Genomic DNA, 26,260 nt, shown 5'->3' on the forward strand with positions numbered 1-26,260 from the left:
ACATAGTAACGATTGAATCGTAGCTAATATGTCTGGATGAATTTGCTTGAGTGAAAAAAAAAAAGCACATAAAGACTTGCAAAGGATGGTATGTAACCTACTGACTATTTACCCGGACTTATTTGTCCGGGTAACAATTACCAAAAACGAAAAAAAGGAACTATAATCAAACTTGAAGGAAGCCAACATTCAGTCACGTGAATAAATTGTGTTCATGTGACCTGTATACTTTGATTCCTTCACCTCCATCCCTAAACATATACTACTTGTCCAGCTCGAGTAAAACCCACCCTTCGCTTCTGCCCCTCCCCCGCCCCAATCAGAGGCCGCCAATGACCGTTATTGCCCACTTAAAAAATATCCCGCATTATCCGGGCAACCCAAGGAATATTACACCAGTCAAATTCCGTCCAACCGGAACTCAATTCCTAAACCAGTATAAAAAACCTTCAGCAGCAGAACATCCAGCAAACCCGATCGCAAATGTGATCTTTTTCCTCCCTACTTCTCCAATTATACATTCCCCACTAGTATACTTTTTTTCCGCTTGCCTATTTCAGGTGTACGGTTCCGACAAACGGGGCGCAGGATATTCCCAATGGAAAAGTCAATCTTTAGGAATCAAAACCAAACGAAGAAAAAGAAAAAGAACTGATGCGGATTTTAACACCACGAAAACTTCTGTGTCGGACTGTGGCAATTCCCAAAATGGTGTTGTACTTCGTTCCGCCATTCACTTTATTTCTACGAAACGTAAGCGACGGAATTTTCCTTCGAATTTTCCTTCTTATTTCCTTTGGGGTCCTCTTAAACTTTAGAAGGAAACAATGATGCTGCCAAAGGCTAGTTACTGCAAACAGAAAGAGAATTTTTTAAATGCTGACATGATCAACTTTGCACTTCCGTTGCACATAACAATGTCGAGCAATGGGTCAGTGCTAGATACCGTTCGCTGACAAGTTTGCATAGTTACGGTTTTCCCGGATCCTTATTTCTTGTGTTGGAACTAGTTACCAAATGTAGTCACCGTCCAGAAGATGCCGTGTGGATTCCTTATGGATGTCCGTTGGAATCCCTTTATATCTCTAATGGCAAATCCAAGGACGTCCAATAAGATGAAGTTCCGAAGTTTCCATTCATTGTTTGGAGAGATGGATTTTGAAAGAATTTTGTCCATTCGAACCGGTAACAACAAGTGACAAATGATTTGGATAAAGATTTGTTTTCTTAGTCACCGGCCGATATAAGAGGCAATTGATATTATGTGGACGCATGTATTTAAGTATATATATAAGGTTGGGTTTTAAGGTTGATAGTTAATTCAGGTTGGGTTTGGTGGCGACTGTTAGTGGTAGTATTCTTGAAATTAACTCGACTAACGTGCTTCAAACGATGAACTCATATGTGAATACATGTTCTGGTTTGGAACTTACAGCAGACCAATGCCAACGGTTGCTTCAGTTGTCTAGGGTAGATAGTTCGGTCTATCACTCTAGTTTCCAAAAGATTCTGCACTGGTTCTACCATGTGCAGCCGGATTCTTCTCAAAGTGAAACGTTAGCCATTATTGTGGCTAATATTTTGCTACATTCGTGTTCTATACGAACTGATGCAAATCTTAACGCAACTCTTATAAAATGTGTCGAGACCAGCCTCTTTGAAAATCCTTTCGATTTACCCAGATGGAGAATAATGTTCTTATTGGCACATTGTAAACCAACTTTGGCTCATGATGGCCAGGGTTCAGATCTAGATGACTCGGACCAGAAACATCATCAAATTTTTAACAGAATGTTGGCTCCACAGAGTTTCCAAACGATGGTCACTTCCTTGACTATGGATCCAAAACGCATTTCAATTCTTACAGAATTGGGTAAATACTGGTACGCTTTGTGTTTCAACTACGGGTATCTCTCTGCCAATTCTCGAGTATATTGGTCTCTCTTCACCGAACTTAGTGGAAAACCATACAACTCCGTGGCTGGATTTCAAGATTGTTTGATCCAATTTGGATCCCTTTACCTATTGCTACATACTCATAACCTGTCCGTCGAAAGAACCACTGTCAATAGATTCTTATGCATTTTCGAGGACAAGTTCAACGACTGGTTGCTACAAGCTTCAGAGGAATTGTATTGCCCCCTACAAGAACATAGATTACCTCAGATCCTCAACATCTTGGAGCTTTTGATAGGGTACTCTTCTCCTCAACTAAGGCAAGATATCAGAACCTGTTTTGTCTCGCCACATAACTCATTCCATTGCCCCTTCGTCAACTCCTCTTTCATTAAGTTGATCGAATCACCAATCAATAATATCTCGAACACTACTACTTCGATATTAAATCTTTTACATCTTAGACACAACAGGGAAACTCACAGATTGGAGCCTTTGCCTCCAGTTTCTCGTGAATCTTCAGTGTGTTCTTCCATATCGCATGATTACATCACCTACTCCGGACTACCCACGCCATCGGCAAACACCACCACTGCAGCATCAACTGTTAATTCCAACTCTTCAATGACTTCTATCGCTGAGCAGGATTCCGAGGCTGATAATTGGCCCGAGGAAGAACAACTCTTGGAAGCAGAGAAGATCGGGGCCGCTATCCAAAGGCTTAACGAGCTGGGCTTTGTTAAGATGTCTACTGAATGAGATAATAAGCATGCGCACGATACTTCTTTCACTTCATTTCACTTCACTTCACTTCACTTCACTTCACTTCACTTCATTTCACTTCTATTCGATTAATGTTAGCTACTATTTATTCTATTCTATTTAATCAATACACACCCCAACTATATTTATCAACCAAATCAGCCTCTTGTCATTGTTTTAAACGTCACGAACTCCCCTCAAATTACCAATCACGTGATCGACAATTCGTATTATCCAACTTAAAGGCTTTCAGTCATTGAAACCTTTAAATTCAGAATCAACAGGTTTCATCCCTTCCAGATAAAAAGATAAAAAAGTAGAGAAACTGGAACGAGTAACCGCGGGTAGAAGTCGTATTGGACATTTTGTTTCGAGCATTCACCAATATCAACCCCAGGTTTCCTATACTGCTGATTCTTTCTAAAATATCGCAATTTACTTCCCATAAATTATGCTTCAGTTCAAATTAGTATTGTTGGGAGATTCTTCTGTTGGAAAATCCAGTATTGTTCATAGATTCGTCAAAGACTCGTTTGATGAGTACAGGGAATCGACTATAGGTGCAGCTTTTCTTTCACAAACTATTAAATTATCTGAAGAGTATGATGAACAAGTTTTGAAGTTTGAAATTTGGGATACGGCCGGTCAGGAACGCTATAAATCTTTGGCACCTATGTACTATCGTAATGCAAATGCCGCTTTAGTTGTGTACGATGTCACTGAACCAGATTCTTTGCCTAAGGCCAAGCTTTGGGTTGATGAATTGAAAGAAAAGGTAAATGACGATAAGTTGATCATCTGTCTTGTGGGGAATAAGTTGGATCTAGTATCTGAAAGGGAATCGACCTCTTTAGTCGATGAAGCGGACGCACGCGAGTTTGCACAAGAGAATAATTTGTTGTTCCACCAGGTCAGTGCTAAGACTGGAGAAAACGTAATCAAAGTCTTCCAAGATATTGGTGAAAGATTATATTTGCAGAACAAAGATAAGATACAGGAATCGAAGAAACCTAATAATAATAATATATCATTGCAAAGACCAAGTACAAATGATTCACAGTCTTGTTGCTCATGAAGACGGCTTTATTCGTATGCCTGCATATAGATCTTCAGGCCACAATAAATATATATATACGTTTACGTATAACCATGAAACACACGCTAGCCCGTATAAATCTTTAACATTGAGGAACAACCGAGGATTTTGAAGAAATAGTTTTGTTTACATTTTTTGATATAGGTTTTAAGTGTATTCAGTATACATGATTAATTATGTGGTATTAATGTAAGCTTATGTAGTGCTAATCTGTGCAGCGTTGAACACCAATAGAGGAAATAAATACAAGAATTGGATCAAAGGAACGGACAAAGTGAAAACATTAAAACTATTTTAATCTCTTGCAGATCAATTCAGCTGCCTTTTTCACACCTTCTTCAGAGCCTAGGACATATATAACATTGTTAACCTTATCGCTTTTTCTTGGAACATGGATAACAGTTTTAGTGGCATTTCTGATTTCTCTGATATTTCTACCGTTTGGTCCAACAATAGAGTTAAACTTCTTTGCATCCTTGGACCAAACGAAACCTTCGGTGTTAACAAGTTTAGCCTCGGCGATTCTGTCTTCTATCAATTTGGACGCTTTTTCTAAGACTTGATCTTTGCTTTCTTCATCTTTCTTATAGTCTTCACCTAAAACATCACTCAAGTCAATTGGTGAGTATGTTAATCTCCATGGGATTGTGTCAACCTTAGCTTCAGTTTCTGTGACAGATTGAATGAGGACGTTGGAGCTTTCATTTTCACCACCAGCGACATTTTCAGGAACCTTGTAGTTCGCACGAGATAAACTTTGTGCGGTTCTAGTCAAGTTACCATGAGAAACATCAATAGAAAATTCGTTTCTTAACGTTTGGAAAATCAAACCAGAGTTAGAAACGTATGAATGGTATTTGGCAGGGACAGCAATTTCCAAGTCGAAACTATCCCTGATGATTTCTTTTTCGATTTTCTTCTTGCAAGATTCAATATTAGCAGGAGAACCAGAAACAGTGACCTTTTCATCTGAGCTGTTCTTGTTTGGAACATGAATTCTTACTTTGAATTCTGTCTCCAATTCACGTCTTACTGATCCAGCTGGACCAATCAAGGCACCAAACTTCTCTTGTGGAATATTTAGCTCCTCGGTAATGCTGTTTTCTAAGCCAGAAACAACTCCCTTAATTTGTTTGACAACCTTCTTCACAAAGTCAGATGGTCCGAAGATAGTGATAACCTTGTCTTCAGAAGAGGCATCAGGGATATTGACTCTCTTGTTTCTAATCTCATCACCACCAGCTTTGCTGATAATTTCTTTCAATTGGGAGCCACTACGACCGATGATATCGCTATAATACTTAGAGTCGATATCTTCCAGAGTAACTGTCTCAAAATTTGATGCTTGATCAATGATAGATTTGACTTTGTTTGCAGCTTCTTTGATGCTAGATCTAGAACCAGTGATTTCCAACTCGACTTCACCAGCTTCCTTAGCCTTTTCACTGTCGGTTTTGTCCAAAAAGTTTAACTCAACACCATACTCTGCCTTAATATCGTTGATAGTTTCACCACTTTTACCTATGACTCTAGTAACATAGTCGACTGGAACTTTGAGAAGCTCTTTATGGCCATTTTCAATTTCGAAGTCCAAAAGAGCCTTCAGTTCATCATAAGCGGCTTTGACACCACGAGATGGACCTCTGATGGTGACTAACTCACTGTCCTTAGGAAATCTGATGAAAACGGAGTACTTGTTCTCCAAACGGATACGATAAGTGCCTTGAGGTCCACTTAATGTACGGTGGTACTTCATAGGGACGATTAATTCCTTAGTGATAATATCGGACCATTTTTTAGCTTCTGCTAGAATATATGTTTTCGCTTGGTCAAGATTGTATTGCAAACCGGTCAATGTAACATCGGTATTCTCATCCTTAGAATCTTGTGGGATGAAAGTTTGAACGTCAAACTTTTCACGAATTTGTTGTAAGTTAGCACCCTTTGGACCAATCAATCTCGAAACTACATTGGTTGGAACTTGGAATGTGATCTTGGATTCTGTTGATGAATTCTCGACGATGGACTTGACAGCAGCGGAAGCAATCTTACATCCATGGTCATCACCTCTGATAGTAATTTGGTTGACTGAAGGGGTGCTCAACTTGATTAAAGCATGAGCGCCAGCATGAGAAACAGCTTCATTGATCAAGTTCAAAGTGACTTTTGATTCTCCGAGTAGTTCATCCTGTTCTTTTTTGGCAAGGGAAACAACATTGGATGCTAAAAGGCTTTGCTTCTTTCTGATTGGTTCCAATTGTTGGTTGACCGATTCCAGCTTAACTTTTAGTTCATCATCAGATGGCTTGAAATCATCTTCATTGATCTTGGTGATTAGTAAGATATCGTCATTACCTGGGAAACAGTCACCCAATTGAATGAATGGGACATCACTTTCAGTCGAGACCAAGATTTGCTTGATGTCCTTGTGGAATAGATGATAATCCAAATCTGAAATAGTTAACGTTTGTTCTGGAGATAATTCATTAACCAAAGCTACAATTTGTTTACGAACGGTCTTGATAGCGTCTGCGGCATCGTTGTTTGAAATTAAGGTAATACTGACGGATTCCAATGCTGGAATACTTTCCACTTTAGGTAAAACTACTTGCACTTGTGGGAAGTCTTCGGTAATTTGATCTAAGACGTTATATTTTTGGAAGTATAGAATCAAGTTCTTAGCATGTTTAACGTTTTTACCATGAGCTTTTGAAATTTCCAATGATTCCACGGTATGGAATTTAGATGAGTTCTTAGCGTACACGATGGCCTCATTGACGTTGTCAGAGCTTCCGATGAAAACGAATTGATCATCGCCGGAAATACTTGGAGCTTGTACTTCGACGTGGAACTTCTCATTCAATTCTGAAGGCTTTACCAAAGGATGGAATTTGAATGGGACCTTTTCCTTTTTCACCACGATCTTTAGACCCAATTCGTTCAAATAGTTGATCACCTTAACCTTGGCCAATTTAACATTATCACGAGGACCATTTAATGCGATTTCAGCGGGGTCATTGTTTGTAAACAGCTGCGCCTTTACATCAGCTGGAATTTCAACTGATTCTAGATCGATGAAGGGAACCAACTTGGAGTCCTCGACAGGAAGAACAATCTTGGCGTTTTTAGTTTCCTCCTTCACGACGTCCAAGATCTTACTCTTTGCAACGAGAACAGATTCAGCATCGCCGTGTAAAGAGATGGTTACTGAATAGTCTTCCAAATCTGAATCGTAGGTACCCTCATCAACCTCCTTCGGAACCACGATTTTTACACCAGCAGCATCTGAGATTGCTCTGATGGTCTTACCACCAGATCCGATAATGGCAGATCTAGTTTTTGAAGGAACTTCAAAAGTCACATTGACAGGTTTAGTCAACTTCTTGACCAACTCTCTCTTAGCAAGACCAATCTTGTCAGAAGAACCAGAGATCAAGAAAGTACGCGAAGTCTTTGATAGTGTGGATTCCACAGAGACATCGTACTTTTGTTTAACAGACTGAACGATGCTGGAGAATTCGGTCTTTGTGATTTGGTATTGTGCATCTAAGTCTAGCGAGAACACTTCCTGAATGTTTCTCGAACGCAATGGCTTAGCAGAACCAGGTGAAGAAGCACGTCCGTTTTTGCCATGGGAAAGAGAAGAGACACTGTTAACGGAGCTACCTGATTTCAGAGTAGACCCCCAGGAGACAGCATTGCCAGAAGCAGACGCAGCAGCATTTCCTCCCAATCTTGGAAATAAAACCTTGACCGCTGGCGCAGTGGCAGCTTCTTCACCATTAGACTTTTCAGTTTGTTCAATTGTTTGGCCAGCTAATTTCGACGAATCATCAGCAGAAGAAGGTGGCGTATCTACCACGATTTGAGAATAATCTTCAGCAACATCAGGAGTGATTTCAGACATTATTGAAAATAAAGGAAGGTCCGGTTATAACAAAGCAGTAAATCAAAAACTAAAAAATCAGTAACAAACAAACAAATACCCTTAACTAATATTCAATATAGTGAGTGATTGAGTATTAAGCACAGGAAATAAAAGAGAAAAAGCAAACACACACGACTATGATACAGAAAAACGGTTGAGTATATTCTATAGTACACCAATTGATCCCACAATTCACTTATTCGGCTAATCTAGGTGGCTTGAAACCGGTATCTATGATTCAAAGTTTAACTATTTTTATATTTTAAACCTTCTTTTCTCTAACTGAATTTCACTTCTTATTTCTTCATATTGTCGAAGCTTCGAAAAGAACAACGATCCAAATCGTGTGAAAGCCCGTGAAAAGAAAGGAGAAGTGTTGGTTACCCTGAGTTCGTGATTTGCAAGGGAAAGAATCAACCAACGCTTATCAAGTCTTCTGTCATCGGACAGTTTTCTATTTTACTTCTCGGGTAAGACATTTTCACTGAACTTTCCGATTACATTCCCCGGTGGGTCGTATTCGCATACTGTATATTGACCGTAATACTGGCCACATCGTATAAATGCACAGCCAAGTTTCGAGGTATTTTTCCATACCAGCTGGGTGAAATGTCCTGTATTTGCTGCGAACTGTGGGTTGTTAAAATCGTACAGTTTTACCTCGTTATACCATGCTAGAACAGCTGAGGTAGTATTATATCCTAGAGCAAGGTTCTCTCCGTAAGGCAGCTTTGAGTGTTCTAATTGCCCGTTGCATACGTAAGAATTGGCGAAATTTTGTGCTCTAGATGCAAGTTCTGGAGCCCAAACTAGCGATGAAACCTGATGTTTCTTGCGTAATGAGTTGTGCACGTCCAGGATTTCCGTTTTGAAATCCGGGTCCGTGGCCGTTGGTTTTGTGGACACTTGTTCCGTGAAGGTGCCGGAGGCTGTTCTGTAAACAATTGTTCTTGAAGTTGTGAAATGTGTTGTCGTTGAGACGGTTTTCGTTCTTATTATTCGAACAGTGTTGTATTTTGTCACTGTTATACCCTGTGCATGACACAAGATTTTTGCGTGGATTAGTACCACCAATATGAGCCAGTAAACCTGATTCATTTGGCAGGTGTTGCTCTATTTCCGAAGTTTATCTATCTGAAAAATTATGCCTCAAGGGTTATAGATACTTAAGCCATTCGAAAACCAGAAACATTAATGGCCCTGTTTATAAGCTATCAAGTTGCAAGCTCTGCCGATAGCTCTGTGTTCCAGGATTGTATGGAATTTGCAAGAAAACTGATAGGGTATAAAAACGTATACATAAAACGACAAAAGGTATCTAAAAAATACGGACTGAATTCTAGAGTAAAATAAGATAGTGACGCCAGCAGACGACCGGGATAATCAAACGATAATCTACCATCTTCCTGTCTGAGAACTGAAAAACTGTTTCGTTGTCCTGAAATATAAAACTGGTATTTGTATTGTGGGTAAGAGCCATGACAAATGTTTGACATTTGTTTCAAAAATATCCGAAATGAGATTGGGTTTAAGCCAATGGCTCGACATTTGAGGCAAAAGTACCTAGCATGTTACCAGCTGGATCGTAGGAACAGATGATGTAGTCGCCCCATACACCACCACATTGCTTGATACCACAACCGACCTTGGTGGTGGATTTCCAAACAACTTGGGTGAAATGACCGGTGCTAGAGGAATAATCTGGATTGGAGAAACTGTAATCCTTGATTTCGCTGTACCAAGCATCGACAGCACCAGTGGTACCATAACCAATGGCCAAATTCTCACCGTATGGACCACCAGAATGAGTCAATGAACCTGAACAGTCGTAATCATCAGCGTAGTTTTGAGCGTAAGAGGCCAATTCATCGGACCAGGACAAAGTTGGAGTGTCCTTATGTAGAGCTCTCTTAGCATTGTGCTCATCCAACATTGAAGACGCGAAGGACGAAAGGTTAGAGTCAGAGCTGGAAGAACTGGTAGCTGCAGTAGTGGTAGCTGGGGTACTGGTAGCAGTTTGCTCGATGGTTGGAGTTGGGGTCAAAGTAGTTTGTTCAGCAGTGGATGTGGTGGATGGAGCACCAGTAGTGGTGGTATCTTCATCAGAGACGTACTCAGCAGCGACAGCTTGAGACGATGGAGAGGCAGCAGCACCGGCAGCAACAACTTGAGTAACAAAAGCGGCCGTGTCAGTTTCGGTGGCTGGGGCAGCAGTTTCGACGGATTGCCCATTTACAGTTCTGTATCCGGTAGAAGTAGTGGTACCATCAATGTAGACATAACCTTCGACGATGACGGTATGTCTAACGTGTTCATGAACAGTAACAGTGGCTACTGGGGCAGCGATAGCAGTAGCTGCAAGAGATAAAAGAGTGGCATTGGACAGCTTCATTGTGACAAAGGATGGTACTGGTTCTTTAAAAAATATAAAACGCGCCTGGTGTTTCAATCTCAGACAGAAAGAAATAAGACCTCTTGTAATATATATACTAGCTTTAAACCACGAAATCTTGAAACCAGCAAAGAATATTAACACATATATATATGTTAAGAAATATATACGAGAGTATAAAAGGAATGCCAAATAGACAAATGCTAAACACCGGCGCAATGTGTGTCTACACTGCCAGGGCATGGGACTTAAAACACCTCGGGAGGCAGACAACTAATAACTAAGTAAACTAGAACAATAGTATATACAAAGAACGTACTATTATTGATGTTTGATTAATGGATGAGGGTTCTAATGTCGAAAAGGGTTAAAGGGTTGCCCAATTCGGGTCTCTGAATAGCCTACATAGGGTATTCATTGCTGTCAGTTCATCAATCCCTGTAGAACGTAAAGAGTCAGGGTGGTGTGAAAGGAAGCAGCATGCCCTGTTTGGAACAACATTCAATAGGTTTACCTAAAACAGAGCAGATTTCACACACCAAAAAAAGGGTACCAAAGCAGGCCAGATCCAGATCTGGTAACGATGAGAAACCAGAAAAGAAAGGAATAGAGTTGGCCGATGCCAGATCTGGAAGTGTCTTTTGCCAGTTGTAGATTGTAGGTGCCAGTTTTATGAATCGGGCAGTGTGAAGGTTCTACAGCTTACTATGGTTTCCGTATTTGTACTGGTAATTGATTTTTATTCTACATATTCTGTTTAGCTATTTAGTCCTGACACCTCATATTGTATCTGAATCTATACTGTTGTTGGAAAAGTAGCAAAACGGTCTCAGTTCATGATCAAATCTTGAGGTGTCGTTCAGGTGCTATTACATGTGCTATTCGTGCCGTTACTCGCATGGCACACTATGATATGGTAAGGAACCGATATTTCGCATCTGGACTCTTTTGGTGTTTCACTTGTGCCTTCTTGTATGTGGTGTTTACTGGTCGAGACCTTCTCGTTGCCTAATTGGGGCGCAGTGCCTTTCTTTGCTTCTTTATAACACGAAAAAATTTTCATTCGCTATTGGAACTGGATTTCGGATCATGTGACTGTATCACGTGATTCGCACGCCTTCGATTGAATGGGGCGCTTAATGTACTTATATTACCCATGCCCAATGTATTCCCAGTTATATCAGTTATATCAGTTGTATAAAAATGTGTGCGAGTGCCCATCACCAATCTATTCGGCCTCAGCGACAGTTGACAACCCTGTCTCGAACTCATCCCATGCTATTTCGGATTTTGTTCCCTCGTATCGGATCACCTCATCGAAATACTTCTCCCAATGTTTCATAACTTCCTCTAGATAATTCCAACATCCCGCTTTCTCGATCAAATTCTCAAACGTCTCTCGTTGGTCCCAACCTTGTTCTGGGATTACCTCTGGCAAAAAAGTAGCACTCATCCGAGAATTGGTCTTGGGATGCCTGAATTTAATCTCAATACCATGTTTCCCAATCTCCCAATTCCAAATATCACCACTATTGCCTGTGCCCTCACTGCTATAAATAGTCTTGAACTGACTGAGTAAATTGCATCCACATCTTAGCTGGCTCAATTCTTCCCGCTCGATTGGTGTAAATCTCGAATCCTGCAATGCAGATATCAAAGCGTACCTTTTCAAACCCTCTTCAATCTTACCTTCGGAAAACGTACCAATACACCCTCTAAGTTGGTATTCACCTTTCTTCAACTTCTTCCATGTGACAAATAGGGGACTCCGTGCAAACTCAGGTTTTAAACCTTTCCCCTGATACAAAAAATCGTTCACGGTTTCTAGTGTTATCTTAGGCACGCGATAAAATTGGCTGTATAACTGGTAGAAAGCATAAAATGCGTATGGAGAACTAGTTTCTAATGACATTCTCTAATCACTTGGCTCTGCTATTGTGTGTTTCCTTATTCCTTTGATGATGATGATGGGATCGTGTCCCCTTATTTCTTAGTTCTTATGTATCGATGTTCCTTTTAACGATTTCAAAATCAAATCTTTGGGTCCACTGCTGCCAAGAAATTCAACATCACTCGAAATTGACAAAAAGAGAAGAGAGTAAACCACCTTGTTAACTTCCATCGTTGAACATTTTCTAAAGTCCTCCAGACTATGATGTACACACGTCTTCTATATGCATTGTTTTTGTTGGTCGAACTGGCGTTCGGAGCCAATTTCTACGACCGTGATGAGAATATCATGGAATTGACACCTTCTAACTTCGATAAAGTCATTCATAGGACCAATTACACCACTTTGGTCATGTTTTATGCTCCGTGGTGTGGTTACTGTCAGGAATTGAAAGGTTCCATGAAATCTGCCGGTAAAATCCTCTCTGGAATGGTACAAGTTGCTGGAGTGAACTGTGATGAAAGTGTGAATAAACAATTATGTGCACAGAACAGAGTATCGGGGTTCCCAACGTTAATGGTATTCAGGCCTCCAAAGATCAATTTGGATAACCCAAAGAAAAATTCCAATGGTGCTGCGTCACAGCATGCCACAGAAGTGTACAAGGGAGAAAGGAAATTGAAGCCCATTGTCGATTTCGCTTTATCTAGAGTGAAAAACTACGTGAAGCGGTTGAACCGTTACAGTAAGTTCGAAGAACTATTAAAATCTTCAAGAACCAGGTACGCTGTAGTGCTTATCTCAAAGAAGGAGAAGATTCCAACTTTATATAAATCTGTAGCCCTCGATTGGCTTGGGATCTACGATTTCTATTCGATCTGGGACGAGAAATTGCAAGGCGTGTCACAATTGAGTTTTGAGAACGATACAAAGAATTGGCCAAATACTGTTAAATACCTCCAATCGTTAGAAAAAAGTGAAACTGAATTACAATCGCCCAGAATCGTAGTGATAGATAGAGAAACAGATACTTATGACGAACTAGACATATTAAAAACTACAGATAAAAATGACATTGCAACGTTCCTTTCGAAATTCGAGTCAAAACCAAGGGAAGGTCCACTCAGTAAGAGACAAGAATACCTCAAATCTATTTTGAATAAATCAAAGTCAAAGAAGTCCAAGACTAAAAAGAACAAACAGAAGACTAAACTTACGAAGGACGACATAGTTCAGGATGAGTTGTAGGTATTTGTTAGTAGCTTGTATATAGATTGTGTTTAACATCCGGGTAACAGTAATATGAGCGATTGAAAAAAATTTGGCTCCAAGCTGAAATTAAACATCAATTAATCAAATCGATTGTCAAGCTAAACATATGATGAGTTAAAAGACAACTGACTGTCCCGAACTATCCCTTTACCTAAGTGATTACAGTTGAATAGCATCACTTAAAATTTAACTTTTTAGGTGCCACGTTTTAACCTGTCAGAAAGGAGGCAAAATAACAATATATTAGAAGTATGTCTCAAAAGGTAGGACATACTGGTTTGGCATTTGCCAGGATGTGGCATCATGTTGATATATCCAAGGACAAGAGAACGCTTGGTAGGGTGGCATCTCAGGTTGCTCTAGCGTTAATGGGGAAGCACAAGCCAGTGTATCATCCATCTGCTGATTGCGGTGATTATGTTGTGGTAACGAACTGCCAAGCTTTGCGTGTGACGGGGAACAAGATGACCCAAAAGACGTACTGGTCGCATACTTCTAGACCAGGTTCATTAAAGTTGACTACAATGGAAGACATGATCAGTAACAAGGGTTACAGTGAAGTTTTGAAGAAGGCTGTGTCCGGAATGCTTCCCAAGAATAAACTTCGTAAGATCAGACTTGCTAGATTAAAAATTTTCGATGGAAGTGAACATCCATACAAGAGTAATATCACCGCATTTGCTGATCAGCAACTAGAGCTGCAACACCAGAAGAAATAGTGTGGATGAATTTTTATGTGACTTCTTAATTTTTGAGAAGTTAACGGCAGCATGTGATGTAAAATCCCTGTATATATTATTATTCGATCTAAATGGTTCTCCTTAGTACGCATACAATGTCTGTCGTTTTTCACTGTACTAAACTCTTCCACTTTACTATGTACATATAGATTGTTATTTAGATATGTTAATTATCACATACAAATCACATACAAATCACATACAGAGATAGAAAAGATATTACATCGCAGTATGCCAAAGCATAATACTTTTGCCTGGAAGAAAGAACATTTAACAGAACAAAAACGAGAAGAATTAGGGAAGGATGTATTTCATATTTGATATTATTTCCCTTGCTCCAAAAGACGATCTACTTTTGCTTCCAAAGCAGCAAGAATTTCATCTTTGCGGGTATTTTCCTCGGTTAATTTATCAATATAGCTTTCCAACTTTAGAACTAATCCAGATAATGTTTCTACAGATTGTCTCAAATTGAGAGACTTGTTCGTAGATGCTCCAGCTGCTGCTGCTGCTCCAGCTGCTGCTGCTGCTCCAGCTGCGCCACCTGTATTCGGATTGGAAGATGGCTTTTCTTCGCTGTCTTCCTGAGAAGGGTTCACACGGATGTTTGTTTCCACGCTAGCCTGTGATGAAGCTTCGACCTTTGCCTCTGGAGTACTTTCGACTTTAGAAGAAGCTGAGGCCTTCGAGGTAATTTCTGTAGACGAATTTTCTTCCTTTTGCTGTGGAACCTCTTCAGCAGCCTTGTCAGGTTCAGAATCGGTGTTAGCTTCCACCTTCACAACAACTTCTGGTTGTTGTGATGCTTTCACGATCTTTTCATCCTCAGAGTCCCATACTGAACTTTCTTCGCTTGGGTTTTCAGCCTCATTATCAGCATCTAAGTCAGAAGCCTTTTGCAGCAACTTGTTTACAGAAGCATCCTTACTCAATAGTTCGTCTACTTGGTTCTTGCCAGTGTCTTTTGCTGGTGGCATTTCTTTCCTAGCTGGACTACCAGAACTAGATGATGAAGCAGGACTTGGTGATGTTTTCTTACTTTTATTACTAGGCGTTAGTTGAATTATCACTTCATGCTTTACTTCTGTGGATGGGGATTGAGATGGAGATTGAGATGGAGATTTTGGCTGTTCTTTAGACTCTGAAGTTAATTCTTTGACTGGTTTCTTGGAATCTGTGAATTCAGGTTCGCTTCCATCATATAAAGTTTGGAGTTTGAACAAAATTGGGCCATCAACAGATTTACCCTCAACCCATTCAGCTGCAGATAATGCTGGTTTACTAGAAGGAGCATCAGGATAAATGTCATCTTGGAAAACCTCGGACTTTCTAGGCACATAGAAAGAAATCGGTTCAACGGCGTGTTCACCTACAGCTTTATAAGCCTTCAACACTTCATTCTCCTTCACATTTACAGATCTTTTTGGAGCTACTGCAAAACCTCTCTGAGGTTCAGTGGACTGGTACTCCGATAACTCATATAATTCATCGTTTTGGAACTCGAAGTAACGAATATTACCATCACCTTTTCCAGCAACGTATAGAATCCTATTCGAATCATCATAGAATGGCATTAGAATACCAGAAGATTGATCAACGTTATAAAATCCACCCAAATTACCCTTCTCAAGATTAAATGCATCCCAGACACCAATCTGACGATCACTCAATCTGGAAAACCCAGTAGTAGCAACTTTATCGGTGTCACCTAACCATACCACTCTCTGGTTCTTGGCACCGGAATGTGCTGGGCCCTCACTAACAATTTTCTCCGCTCTTACATCCCACACTCTTAACTTCTTGTCGCGGGAGACTGTCACCAAATGTTTACCATCATAGCTGAAGGACATAGATGTAACCATATCTGGATGCTTTAAAGTAAACTTCACCTCTTCTTGAGAGATGTCCCAAATCTTGACTGTATAATCTAAGGAAGATGAAGCAAGAATGTTTTCGGCAAGAGGATGGAACAATAGATGGCCAACCTTCCGTGAATGACCAGATAGCATTCTGACAGGTTTCAGGTCCTTGGGATTTCCCTCCTCATCGACGTATTCATGTAGACCATAATCTTCAGGAATCTCCCAGATACCGATTTTTCCATCGTCAGAGCCAGACGCGACAATATGATCGTTAAATGGACTAAAATCAGTATCTAAAACTTGTGCAGTATGGCCTCTAAACAAAGGGACTTGATCTGGAATTTTACCAACTTCCTTAACTGGGATGACGGCAAAAGCGCCACCGCCTGAGGAGTTCCAATTGACAGAAATGTACTTTCCATTACACTTGATTAGATTAGAATCCCACGCATTACTAGTGATTCTTAAGTTTTCGTATTGCAACTCCTTCTTCGCTGGTTGACCATAAACATGTCTGTACTTTGAAGCACGTACAAATCTTCCACTGATAATAAGAGAGTGCCAAATGTGGTAGCCATGGGCCATCACAATTGCATATGTTAGTAAAACCGAGTCTATAATTCTGACATGTCATGATAAACAATAAAAGAAAATGCTAAAAGGACTCATTATTACATATTTTCCAATTTGCAGACCGTGCACATACCTCATTGCGTCAATTGTCTTCTGTTAGCTTAATTGGATTGATAGAGCTGGAGAACCAAGTGGTCCGAGTAACCTTATTCGTTTGAAACTTCCATTCAAGTATATTTCGTAATGTTTTACATTCTCCTAAATCTATTCGATTTCTTTCAAACTGAAATTTGACTTATTATGTTAGAATAGAATAAGGCGATACTGGAACAAGTGATGAAGTAGAAAGAGATGTGCCCCTGATGATGGGATATACGATACAAACCAGGTTCGTTAGTGATCCTGTGTCACTCTTTTATGCATCTATATAAAATGATCTGTAATTAGGTATTAAGAGTGTCTGCTTTATATTGTCTTATAATGTTCTAGTTGAGTTGTTACTCAGAAGGAGTGTTTTACCCTTTTTCTTTGAACGACCTTTCTTCGATTGTGAAGCTTCAAGTAGCATTTTCTCGAACTCTAGGTCCTCTTCGATGACATTTTGGTCTGTAACGGTAATTTGTGTTCCCCATACAGTACGTTCCTTCATTTTTGGTTTCGATGAAGCTTCGTCATCTGGCGATGCTGACAATGCAATATTTGAAGGATGGTTAACGGTACTGGTCTTCTTTGATGGAAACTGAGTGGCTGGCTTTTGCATAGGTGGATACTGGTTATTGTTTTCACGTTGGTAGAATTCTAGGTGTTCTTGCTCAAGTCGTTCTTGGTAGGTAATCTTGTCTTTATCCTCTTTGTTTCTCTTTGTCATCGCTTTTCTGTGCCTTTGTCTCAACTCAGCAAAGAATTTGTTATAAACTTCCTTTGGAATGATGTCCTCATTGCGCCAATCAAGGTCAACGAATGCTAACTCTGTACCAATCGGTAAATGAGAGAAATACTTGAATTTGGATATAGTTGTTTCCGTAACCATTGATCCGTAATGGATGTCTTCAACTTTGATCTTGATAGTGCTAGGGAATTCGTGGTAGTGTGCAAATACGTTTTTCAACACCTTAACGTCTAATGGTGAAAGATAAAATTTCGTGGTGGAGTTGAACCCAGCCTCGTAATAGAAGAATGCATTATCATCATTGTATTTTTCTAATCCACCTGATGCAATAGAAAGGGCAGAAATATCGGGCTCTTTATTGTTGTTCTTGGATTTTAATCCGTTGATTAATGATACATTTTCATCTAACGCTAATTGTGCCAGCTTCCCATTATCGTGATACAACGCCTTATCGATTTCTAACTGTTCATATATCTGTAAATTATCCCGCTCCAATAAATGGATTGCATATTGCGTGCTACATTTCATGATTCGGGAATACACGGCTAACTCTTTCATATGCACTGATGGGAAATTTCCAATGGAGAATGGATCAATGTTGAGGTTAACAGGTAACGGTAGTAGGGAGCCATGAGGTCTACACATTAGTTGCAATTCGACCATGGAACCAATAGTTGGGGTATTATCCTTGGAGTCTGCGTCAGTGAAAAGAACAGGTTTCACGCTTGTCTTTTTGATAATGCTACTACAAAGCGGGCATTCTCTTAAATCCTTGCGCTTCATCCTTGCATACGTACTTTCATCGTTTTTTCCTACCATTGGGTCATTGGTAAACAGTTGGAGCAAACACGTTTGACAGAAGACATGACCACAAACAACCATTCTCGGAGATATAAGGTCTTCCGATAAACATATCGGACAAGTTTGTCCCTTTGGTATCACCACACGCTTCACTGATTCCGTCTCCAATGGCACGTTGGGATCGTTACATTGCGCTTCGTAAGAACCTTCATCATCCACAAGGAACTTATAGTTCGCATTCACAAAAGAATCCCCGTGTAGATAAACTCTGTCTTGGTTATCACTTTGACGTCTTCTTCTTCTTTTGTCAGGTGCTCTCGTAGACCCGGATTTAAAACGTTCCACTTCAGGTAGCTGGAAATCAAGCAAATGATTGATCGATATCTTTGTTTTCTTCCCGTTTAATTTGTAATCTCCATGGGCAAGCTCATCTTGAATGTTCCATTCCAAGTCCTCATGTGCACTGGGTTTCCCATGATTTCTATGAGAATTTCCATTCCCCTTTGAGCCCCTGCCATTCTTCGCGGGTTTAGGCTTTGTATTGGCATTCGGAGTAGTGAGTGCCTTACCGGCATTCCTGCCACCCTTTTTCTGCCTGTAATCTGGAACAAAGCTAGGAGCCTCGATGTTCAGCTTATCAGACATATTTTTCGGTGCACTTTTGGCGAATAGAACAGGCTTTCTTGCTTTTCGTTTCGTATACTTTATTAATTAGGATCAGATGTCCCAGATTTTGTTTGAAATACCACTGCAGAAGCCACAAGTAGGTGTTCAACACTAGGGTTTCGCTCCTATAACTGAAGTTACACGAATAGAGCAACTCCACCGAACTTAGATAAGGTAGAGAGCTGTAGTCAGCTTGGCTTTCTTTTCTCTTTCCTTTCTGAATGTATATTCAAAGGTACTAAAATGGAGAAACGAAGTGATTGAATGTTATGCAATAATATTGTTGAAATCAAGAGACTTATATGGAAAGGCAAGAGAGAACGGGCTACTTTCTCCTTGCACTCAACAAGGTATTGTAGTGAATTTAGGTGGAATAGCAGCTGAAATAATCCACCTGGAGGTGGTCTTGTCAGGTTCTCAGTGTATCCTACTGTGATTATGAGTCACGTGGTGTGTTGTGCAAAGGGCTAGGTACTTTTAGGTGATAGGTTCTTCTCACAGAGCTTTGGGCTTAATACAGTTGATTGTAATAGCTGATAAGTAAGACCTTGTGGTACCATTGGGCGGTTCTTAAGAGCCTCCTGAACTCTTGAAAGCTCCTTAGTTAGCTCTTTCCGTGTTGAAAACAGCGTAGATTATGGGAAATTTACATATTGATCCATTGAAAAAACGCTCTCCACTCGGTCAACTCAATGGCAAACATAGAAAGAATTGATAACGAGAGTACCTATCCTCAATCGGCGATAGGACAGCCGCAAGAAGTTGCACGATGAGCAAGCCAATCAATGTGTATGCTGTACCTGAGGTGCGTAAGGCCCTCGATGAAGCGCTGCCTGAAATATTCTCGAGACTAGGTTACACGCAGACGTTTAAACTAATAGACACGAAATTGATCCTAGGTTATTCTCTAGTGGTCTTTGCAGCTGCAAGTTTCCTTCTCGATAAGAAACTTCCATGGGAACAGTCTAAACCATATCAACAGGTCTTAGTTGCTTTGTATATGATCCTGTCTGCTGTGCAGTTGTGGTTTAATAAATTCGTGGAAAAGGGCACAGTATATCAAGGTGTTAAGAAAAACGATACAGTCAGTGTTGGCGCAAAGTATAAGAAACACTCACATGAGTTTCATGTATCAATTACGAATCGCAAAGGTCGCAGTTTAGAGCTAGACACCACATTCACTAAATTCTTTAATGAACAAGGCTATATGCAATCGGATATACTATTCAATTGGTTTAAAGAACAACTGGAAGCTCTGGGTTCAAAGAAAACGGAATAATAATCAACTATATGATACCACCTCACCCTTTAAGTAGAAACTGACTTATGGATATTGTACAGAGTAGCCGAAATTGATTCTCTATTACTTTATGTATCTCATTCTATAAAAAAGATTCTATAATGAACTAAAGCGATGCTTTGACCAGCTACCAAAAAAATGCCAACAACATAACTTAGTTTTGCTGACATTTAACCTGGAAATAGAATTCAAGAGCTTTTACTACCAATTGGTAAACATGCGTCCATCTTAGAAAACGCTCGTAATTGTTCAATGATCATCTCTGGGAAACATTTCATCATTCTCAGAAAATTCACATAAAACGGTCTACATATTTCACCTCTCCTCCCCTCAATGCAACATTGTGTGATCTCTTTGGCCAATTCAGGTGCTTTAATTACTGGTGCCAAGAATTGTCTTGGAGGCTCAAACCCTTGGAACATTTGCGTATCCATTTGACCAGGCAATACCAAGAGTGTTCTGACATTCATCGCATTATCATTCAGAAGCTCATACGTCCAAGATTCATGATACGATATCAATGCTGCCTTAGAAGCAGCATATGTGCTAGCTCTAGCAGGTGACATTATTCCTAACGCACTAGCAATATTAACAACGTAGTAAAAATCGTTATTTGCAGATTTCTTAGGATGGAATGCTTGGATTAATCGTATGGTGGACAAAACATTTGCATGGAATATCTTATTCATTTCGACACATGGCATATCAGCAAGTCTGGAAAATCTACCCCTTATAGCAGCATTATTTATCAATAAATCAACTTTTGGAAACTTGTTCTTGATGGTTTTTATGGCATTTTCAACTTCCTCGTCGCTTGATAAATCACACCTTAGGAACTCAATCCGGTCTTTGGTAATCGATAAGTCTAGTTTAGGATCTACAACGTCTAGTATAACAATTTTGATGTCAGGGATATCACTCATCAACGATTTTACAAGCTCGTTGCCTAATCCAAGACTCCCTCCGGTAATGACACACACCGGATCAGCTGTGTCTTTTATTGATATCCAAGAACCCCTAGTCTTATACTTGGTATCAATGTGGAAGTATATCGTTAATAGTACACTATAAGTCAAAAGTACAGGGTATAAGTATCGGAGATTTAAGCCGAGTAATCTGTTAACTCAGTATCAATGGTAACTCATTGCTTGTTAGTATACCTATTTTCATGTCCAAGTATATCTTTCCCGTAAGTGCTCATCTCAACATACTTTTCAACCAGGATTAAAGGTAGAACTGGGTATCTAATTAACGGCTGTAAGGTTTCCCATAACGTGTCGACATTTTGTATCCATGTAGTACTACCTTGCATACTGAAGTTCTTCATGCCCTTACGATACAGCACTCATGAGTTAAGAATTTCCAATCTGCTAAGAATAAGTAAAGTGTCGATATTTGAATAGATCAAGTTTTCTGTCAGACCAACTCAATTTATAGGAAACAAATGACACACAAAAAGCGATCATCAGACCATGACACAAAAACTTTCCTTCGCCCTAAGTTGATTGTTTTATTCTATAATGGGTTATTTATTGACAATGGTGGTTTTATTTAAGAATTATTCAATCATACAACTAAATTTGCTATTATGAAGAAAGTATTGATATAATTCACTTATTAAAGATAAACAAGGAAATAATTGCAACTCCATGAGAGTAAGTGTGGGTGTTACAATGAAAGGTTCTTTACTACATAAACGTTTATAATACTGATTTCGCAGGGTTGTATGTGGAGATATTACCATGTTACTTCGGAATCATACTCAATGTACCTTGGCATCAACTAGCGAGCCTTTTTTAAACTGATAGGTTAAAGTGCAAGAGTAGCTGTCTTCCTGCAATGTTCGGGTGGGTCAATACTATACTTGTGCAATCCTGTGAAGTGTCAGTAATCTTAATTTTCTTGCCCTTGATAATTTGAACGGGTTTGATTGTGTTAAGTGCCCATTCTCCGGTGTCTACGAAACGTAAGTTGTACACCTGTACAAGATTATCACCTGCAAGTATGAGGTGACCAAGGTTTAAGGACACGCCTATGCAATAGAAATCTAATACAAGAATATCCTTTTTCCAATCCGGAATTTCCCCAAACTTATTGATTCGTATAATGGCTTCATCATAGCATATGATAAAGTTGTTTGGATCAATTCGAAAACAGGCTATAGGTTTAGTTTTCTTAGATAAAATATCTGACTTAACGTATTCAGCCATCTTCATCGTTGATGAGTTATTCTTTGATTTAGATTCAGTTTGCTTCCTAAATGACAAATGGTTAAGCTTTAACTTTGAAGTATCAGTGAGCGTAGTGGGTAAAAAAGCGCCTTCTTCATTGAACGAGTCTGAGTACAAGATAGCACCCTTGGAGGAGCAAACGATAAAACTGTTTCTTAATATGGTAATATCGGATACCGTCGAAGCTGTTAATCCGCTACTGCTAACGGGTATTTTGTAGCTCTTGTAATGCTTGAAAAATTTGAATACTTTCGTTAACGGATCAAACTCGGGAGTCATTATAATGATTTCACCTTTTCGTTCGTAAAACAGATGCCTGGAATTGCTGAAGTCTTCTGCCATTTTAAAAAATGTGATCTTCTCCTGGATGATGATCCCCACAATTCTGTTGTCAGGTAAATATTGTTCAGAATCGTAAAATGCTGATATTAAACTGGGTATGTTGAAATAGCATAACTTCCTGTCAGCAAGAAGGAAAAGCAAGCCTAACTTTGTGCTTATTTCCATCTTTGTCACTTTGGAAAAGTTGAGTATGCGTTTCCATTGGTGCAGTAATCTTGGCAATGTGATGTATACCCCGTGGTTTACGCTGCAAAGTAAAAATGTCTCATTCTCATATTGAAACGATACTGAGCATAAGATGTCACCTTTCATAGACGCGAAAGTTTTTGGTGAGTTCACACTGTAGAATTCCTTCATCGCAGAGCTAACAGCGGACCCTTCTGGCTCTAATGGTAAATTAGTAGGCGCCTGAATCTCATCGTAAGAAAACAGATCACAGAGACATTGTAATTGAAACGCCTGTTTTTCGTTGTGACCCATATGATTCTGGAATGCCTTCACCAGCGAGGCAACCCAGTGTTCTCGTTCTTCCATGGTTGAGGTTGAAAATGTATGAGATTCGTTAGACGCAGTATTCCTAATCTTGAATGAATAAGAAGATTCTTCATTATCGTCATTGTTTAAAGTAGCGTTGGTAGCAGTTTGGTATATCGTCTTCGGTATAGAGCTCATTGTTGTTCCAGCAGGTAAAAGTGGAGGCTTCTTTGACGTAGACGGCGTTTGGACATTGCAAGATTCTTCATCAGCATCTGACAATGATTTTCTTTTATAGTTAATGTCCTCCTTTGTTTCAACACTCAAATAATCAATGGGTATGGGTCTTTCTATTAGCTTATATTTCTTCCCTGATCCTTTGAATATTTCTTCAGTGATCAGAAAATAATTGTCCAATAAAAAGACATAGACAGGGGCACTCTCAAGCCATAGTTCTCTTTTCTTCTGTAATATACCTTGCATTATTAGCTTCCTGTCACCGTCCCCTAACTTTAAATCAAGATGCTCGTTGTTTGTAGTGAAATTTGACACGGAATCATTACCAGACTGTATGTTAAGGTAGTTGACAGTGTTGCCTGTCTTAGATGTAAAAATCAATTGACGAGCTAGTCTGACTATCTTACGTTTATCTATCGCATCACCATGGGCTTTATCTACTAATCTTGATAGTTGTTCAATCTCTTGAATTGCCATACGTAAGTATTCGTGATCATCCATTGATGGATCAGTACACTTCAATACAGATCTGAGTGTTACTGGCATATTTTGTAAAGATTTGAAAAATCCACCAAAAAAGATAACGTCGTGGTAAAGTTTAGATCTGGTTATTGGAGTTGACTCATCGATTTGCCTCAACCAAGATGCAAACCGGGTATTATTTTCCTTTTCCCAATTGATTATTTCGTGGACAGTAGCCATATTTTGCGCATACTTCACATACACCTGTTTAGCATCATTTGCCCACTTTAAATATATCTTGCCAACTCCATCAATGAATTTACCTTTTATTTTAAGTTTCCAAAGGATAGGGCTCAAAAGAATATCCTTATGTAACTCTATCAATGGAATGAATATATCATATGCCATCGACTTAAAATTTGGGTCATCCGGTAAAAGAGCCGGATCAAAAGAGGCCCCATATATCTCTACTGCTGCATTAGCGAGGTTTAATGATCTTTCCTCTAGCACTATTAGATCAAATATGAAACTCTGGCGTTTAACTTCCTTAGGATTAATCTCAGATAATTCTTCGGGAGTCAATTTCCAGTAATCGGTCCATAGCCCCACTGACTTGTTGATGAATTCTGAGATTTTAAGCTGTGACCTGTAATTCTCTGATCCTTTTGAGCTCCAGCAGGTGTATGAATAGCACTTCAAATCCGTAGTAGGATCATCATATATATGAGAATAAGAGTAACAGGGCAATAAATCCGTAAAAACCCCTTGAGTATCAAGCCCCGCAATGATGATGGTGATTTGGTTCCCAGTTTCCGGATCGTCTTCGAATCGCACAGCACCTTGTAAGATAAGCGATTCAATAATTTTGTCCACGTTCGAATCAATGATATCTTGCTCGCAAGAATTTGGTAGCTGGAATTCCAACAGTAATTGAACAATTTGAAAGAATTCCAATTTACCGAAAACGTATTCATTAAACCATTCGAAGTATACTTTCAAGAGCCACTGGTATATGTGTGACAATTGGCTAATGTTGTAGCACTGGTAAAGTTTTCTTTCATCCAAAAGGTCGATCGTGAAGGGGTATGTTGGCACTGTAATGCTAGCCACATTATTCAGTGGTTTACTCCCAGTGATTGAACCGAACGATTCATGTCTAGCATATTCTTCCACGTTTTTATTGAAAGCGTAGCTCGAATTGGAATAATAACTACTGATTGAGTCTGAAAGTCTTGGTTCATTAGGCCCTATTGCTCCATTACTAACATCTTTCATCTTCGGAGGTTGTGGATAGTATAAAGTTGTGTTTTGTAAACTACTTTTATCCGAAGTGGACCAGTTGAAATTTCCTGTCGATATTGGAGAAATGGCATCCAGCGCAGGGAGCGTTTCTGGAACTGCCATATCATTATAACGGTGTTCAACGGGCCCCGTAAACTGCAGTGTACTACTAGATGTTGCAGTAGTCTTTGTTGCCGCGTTAATAGGGCCGGAGAACGTTCGTGGGGGTAGTGCCGGCAGAGCTTTCATTGTGATATCTTTCGAATCCGAACTAGCGAACCCTTCAAACTCAATATTTGGCATCGTTACATTATTGGTGAATATACTTGAAGTTGAAGAAGAAGACAGCCTATTATTATTATAATTATTATTATCTGATTGTGAAGCTGGACTATCGCTATTATTGCTGAAACTGCTATTTGGAAGAGTTTCAGGTGACCGAAACACAGATGGATCACCAACGAAAGGCGATATATACACTTTCGGAGCAGGCGCCCTCTTTTCACTCACACTTACCTCTGTGACAAAAGGAGATGAATAAAGGTGCTGTTGGTCAATCTGAGGCTGCTGCTTTTCACTTGATCTAGACGGTACGACGGTGAAAGATGATCCAGATGTAGGAGTCACAGGGCTCGTCAGTATTGGAGGAGGAGGCCTCCTCCTCCTCTCATTATTCCCAACTTTCTTGGGAGTAGATTGTTGACTCTGCAAAGGCGGTAACGCCGGTAATCTAGGAGATCGTTGTGTACTGTCCATTACTCAAAATGATACTGTTGAAATGAATTGCAATACTTTGATAAAGGTAAACTTGTATTCATAAAGCCAGAAAGTGAAAGCTTCGTGTATATAAGCTAAATTGATACGCGAGTAGCAACGAACGCAGTGGGAGATATCAGTTTGGGGCCTTTCACAATAAAGTATTCATCTGTCCACCCCATCATCTATTTACATAGTAGCTACAACATTATATTTGTTAATAACAATAAGTTGTTCCTACGATTTGTCGTTACCATTACAAAGGGAAGGGAAGCAAATTGAAGAAAACAGAAAACTGCAACATCACAGTTTCGAACGGTTAACTACCTGTTTCTTATTTGTTTCCCTTCTGTTTCCCTTTCTAATTGTTTCTCACTTCCTATGTCGACGGCTGAACGAAAAAAGATGG

General features: G+C 39.6%; 14 protein-coding genes across 14 annotated transcripts; 6 read left to right on the forward strand and 8 right to left on the reverse strand.

The window, feature by feature from the left end:
• Positions 1-332: 332 nt before the first annotated feature.
• Positions 333-818, forward strand: KLLA0_D02332g (uncharacterized protein; the record flags this gene model as incomplete). Its single annotated transcript, XM_453172.1, has 1 exon — positions 333-818. The coding sequence occupies one exon, from the start codon at positions 333-335 to the stop codon at positions 816-818; it is 486 nt and encodes a 161-aa protein (XP_453172.1).
• Positions 819-1,392: 574 nt separating this feature from the next.
• On the forward strand, positions 1,393-2,655 carry KLLA0_D02354g (uncharacterized protein; the record flags this gene model as incomplete). The annotated part of the gene is made up of 1 exon (XM_453173.1): positions 1,393-2,655. One exon carries the CDS (start codon positions 1,393-1,395, stop codon positions 2,653-2,655), a length of 1,263 nt encoding a protein of 420 aa, XP_453173.1.
• A 454-nt stretch (positions 2,656-3,109) lies between these two features.
• Positions 3,110-3,733, forward strand: YPT52 (Rab family GTPase YPT52; the record flags this gene model as incomplete). The annotated part of the gene is made up of 1 exon (XM_453174.1): positions 3,110-3,733. The coding sequence occupies one exon, from the start codon at positions 3,110-3,112 to the stop codon at positions 3,731-3,733; it is 624 nt and encodes a 207-aa protein (XP_453174.1).
• Positions 3,734-4,043: 310 nt separating this feature from the next.
• SCP160 (Scp160p) lies at positions 4,044-7,661 on the reverse strand (the record flags this gene model as incomplete). Its single annotated transcript, XM_453175.1, has 1 exon — positions 4,044-7,661. One exon carries the CDS (start codon positions 7,659-7,661, stop codon positions 4,044-4,046), a length of 3,618 nt encoding a protein of 1,205 aa, XP_453175.1.
• Positions 7,662-8,141: 480 nt separating this feature from the next.
• On the reverse strand, positions 8,142-8,780 carry KLLA0_D02420g (CAP domain-containing protein; the record flags this gene model as incomplete). Its single annotated transcript, XM_453176.1, has 1 exon — positions 8,142-8,780. The coding sequence occupies one exon, from the start codon at positions 8,778-8,780 to the stop codon at positions 8,142-8,144; it is 639 nt and encodes a 212-aa protein (XP_453176.1).
• Positions 8,781-9,210: 430 nt separating this feature from the next.
• Positions 9,211-10,317, reverse strand: KLLA0_D02442g (CAP domain-containing protein; the record flags this gene model as incomplete). The annotated part of the gene is made up of 1 exon (XM_453177.1): positions 9,211-10,317. The coding sequence occupies one exon, from the start codon at positions 10,315-10,317 to the stop codon at positions 9,211-9,213; it is 1,107 nt and encodes a 368-aa protein (XP_453177.1).
• Positions 10,318-11,302: 985 nt separating this feature from the next.
• KLLA0_D02464g (uncharacterized protein) lies at positions 11,303-11,986 on the reverse strand (the record flags this gene model as incomplete). The annotated part of the gene is made up of 1 exon (XM_453178.1): positions 11,303-11,986. One exon carries the CDS (start codon positions 11,984-11,986, stop codon positions 11,303-11,305), a length of 684 nt encoding a protein of 227 aa, XP_453178.1.
• A 240-nt stretch (positions 11,987-12,226) lies between these two features.
• Positions 12,227-13,213, forward strand: MPD1 (protein disulfide isomerase MPD1; the record flags this gene model as incomplete). Its single annotated transcript, XM_453179.1, has 1 exon — positions 12,227-13,213. One exon carries the CDS (start codon positions 12,227-12,229, stop codon positions 13,211-13,213), a length of 987 nt encoding a protein of 328 aa, XP_453179.1.
• A 275-nt stretch (positions 13,214-13,488) lies between these two features.
• Positions 13,489-13,956, forward strand: MRPL23 (mitochondrial 54S ribosomal protein uL13m; the record flags this gene model as incomplete). Its single annotated transcript, XM_453180.1, has 1 exon — positions 13,489-13,956. The coding sequence occupies one exon, from the start codon at positions 13,489-13,491 to the stop codon at positions 13,954-13,956; it is 468 nt and encodes a 155-aa protein (XP_453180.1).
• Positions 13,957-14,300: 344 nt separating this feature from the next.
• Positions 14,301-16,424, reverse strand: CRN1 (coronin; the record flags this gene model as incomplete). Its single annotated transcript, XM_453181.1, has 1 exon — positions 14,301-16,424. The coding sequence occupies one exon, from the start codon at positions 16,422-16,424 to the stop codon at positions 14,301-14,303; it is 2,124 nt and encodes a 707-aa protein (XP_453181.1).
• A 463-nt stretch (positions 16,425-16,887) lies between these two features.
• MAG2 (RING-type E3 ubiquitin transferase MAG2) lies at positions 16,888-18,747 on the reverse strand (the record flags this gene model as incomplete). The annotated part of the gene is made up of 1 exon (XM_453182.1): positions 16,888-18,747. One exon carries the CDS (start codon positions 18,745-18,747, stop codon positions 16,888-16,890), a length of 1,860 nt encoding a protein of 619 aa, XP_453182.1.
• Positions 18,748-19,537: 790 nt separating this feature from the next.
• On the forward strand, positions 19,538-20,047 carry SPC2 (signal peptidase complex subunit SPC2; the record flags this gene model as incomplete). The annotated part of the gene is made up of 1 exon (XM_453183.1): positions 19,538-20,047. The coding sequence occupies one exon, from the start codon at positions 19,538-19,540 to the stop codon at positions 20,045-20,047; it is 510 nt and encodes a 169-aa protein (XP_453183.1).
• A 209-nt stretch (positions 20,048-20,256) lies between these two features.
• TDA5 (Tda5p) lies at positions 20,257-21,380 on the reverse strand (the record flags this gene model as incomplete). Its single annotated transcript, XM_453184.2, has 2 exons — positions 20,257-21,184; positions 21,280-21,380. 2 exons carry the CDS (start codon positions 21,378-21,380, stop codon positions 20,257-20,259), a joined length of 1,029 nt encoding a protein of 342 aa, XP_453184.2.
• A 484-nt stretch (positions 21,381-21,864) lies between these two features.
• TUS1 (Rho family guanine nucleotide exchange factor TUS1) lies at positions 21,865-25,851 on the reverse strand (the record flags this gene model as incomplete). Its single annotated transcript, XM_453185.1, has 1 exon — positions 21,865-25,851. The coding sequence occupies one exon, from the start codon at positions 25,849-25,851 to the stop codon at positions 21,865-21,867; it is 3,987 nt and encodes a 1,328-aa protein (XP_453185.1).
• Between the last annotated feature and the right edge of the window lie 409 nt (positions 25,852-26,260).

This window comes from Kluyveromyces lactis, assembly GCF_000002515.2.
Source record: "Kluyveromyces lactis strain NRRL Y-1140 chromosome D complete sequence".
NCBI classification, from domain to species: Eukaryota; Fungi; Ascomycota; class Saccharomycetes; order Saccharomycetales; family Saccharomycetaceae; genus Kluyveromyces; species Kluyveromyces lactis.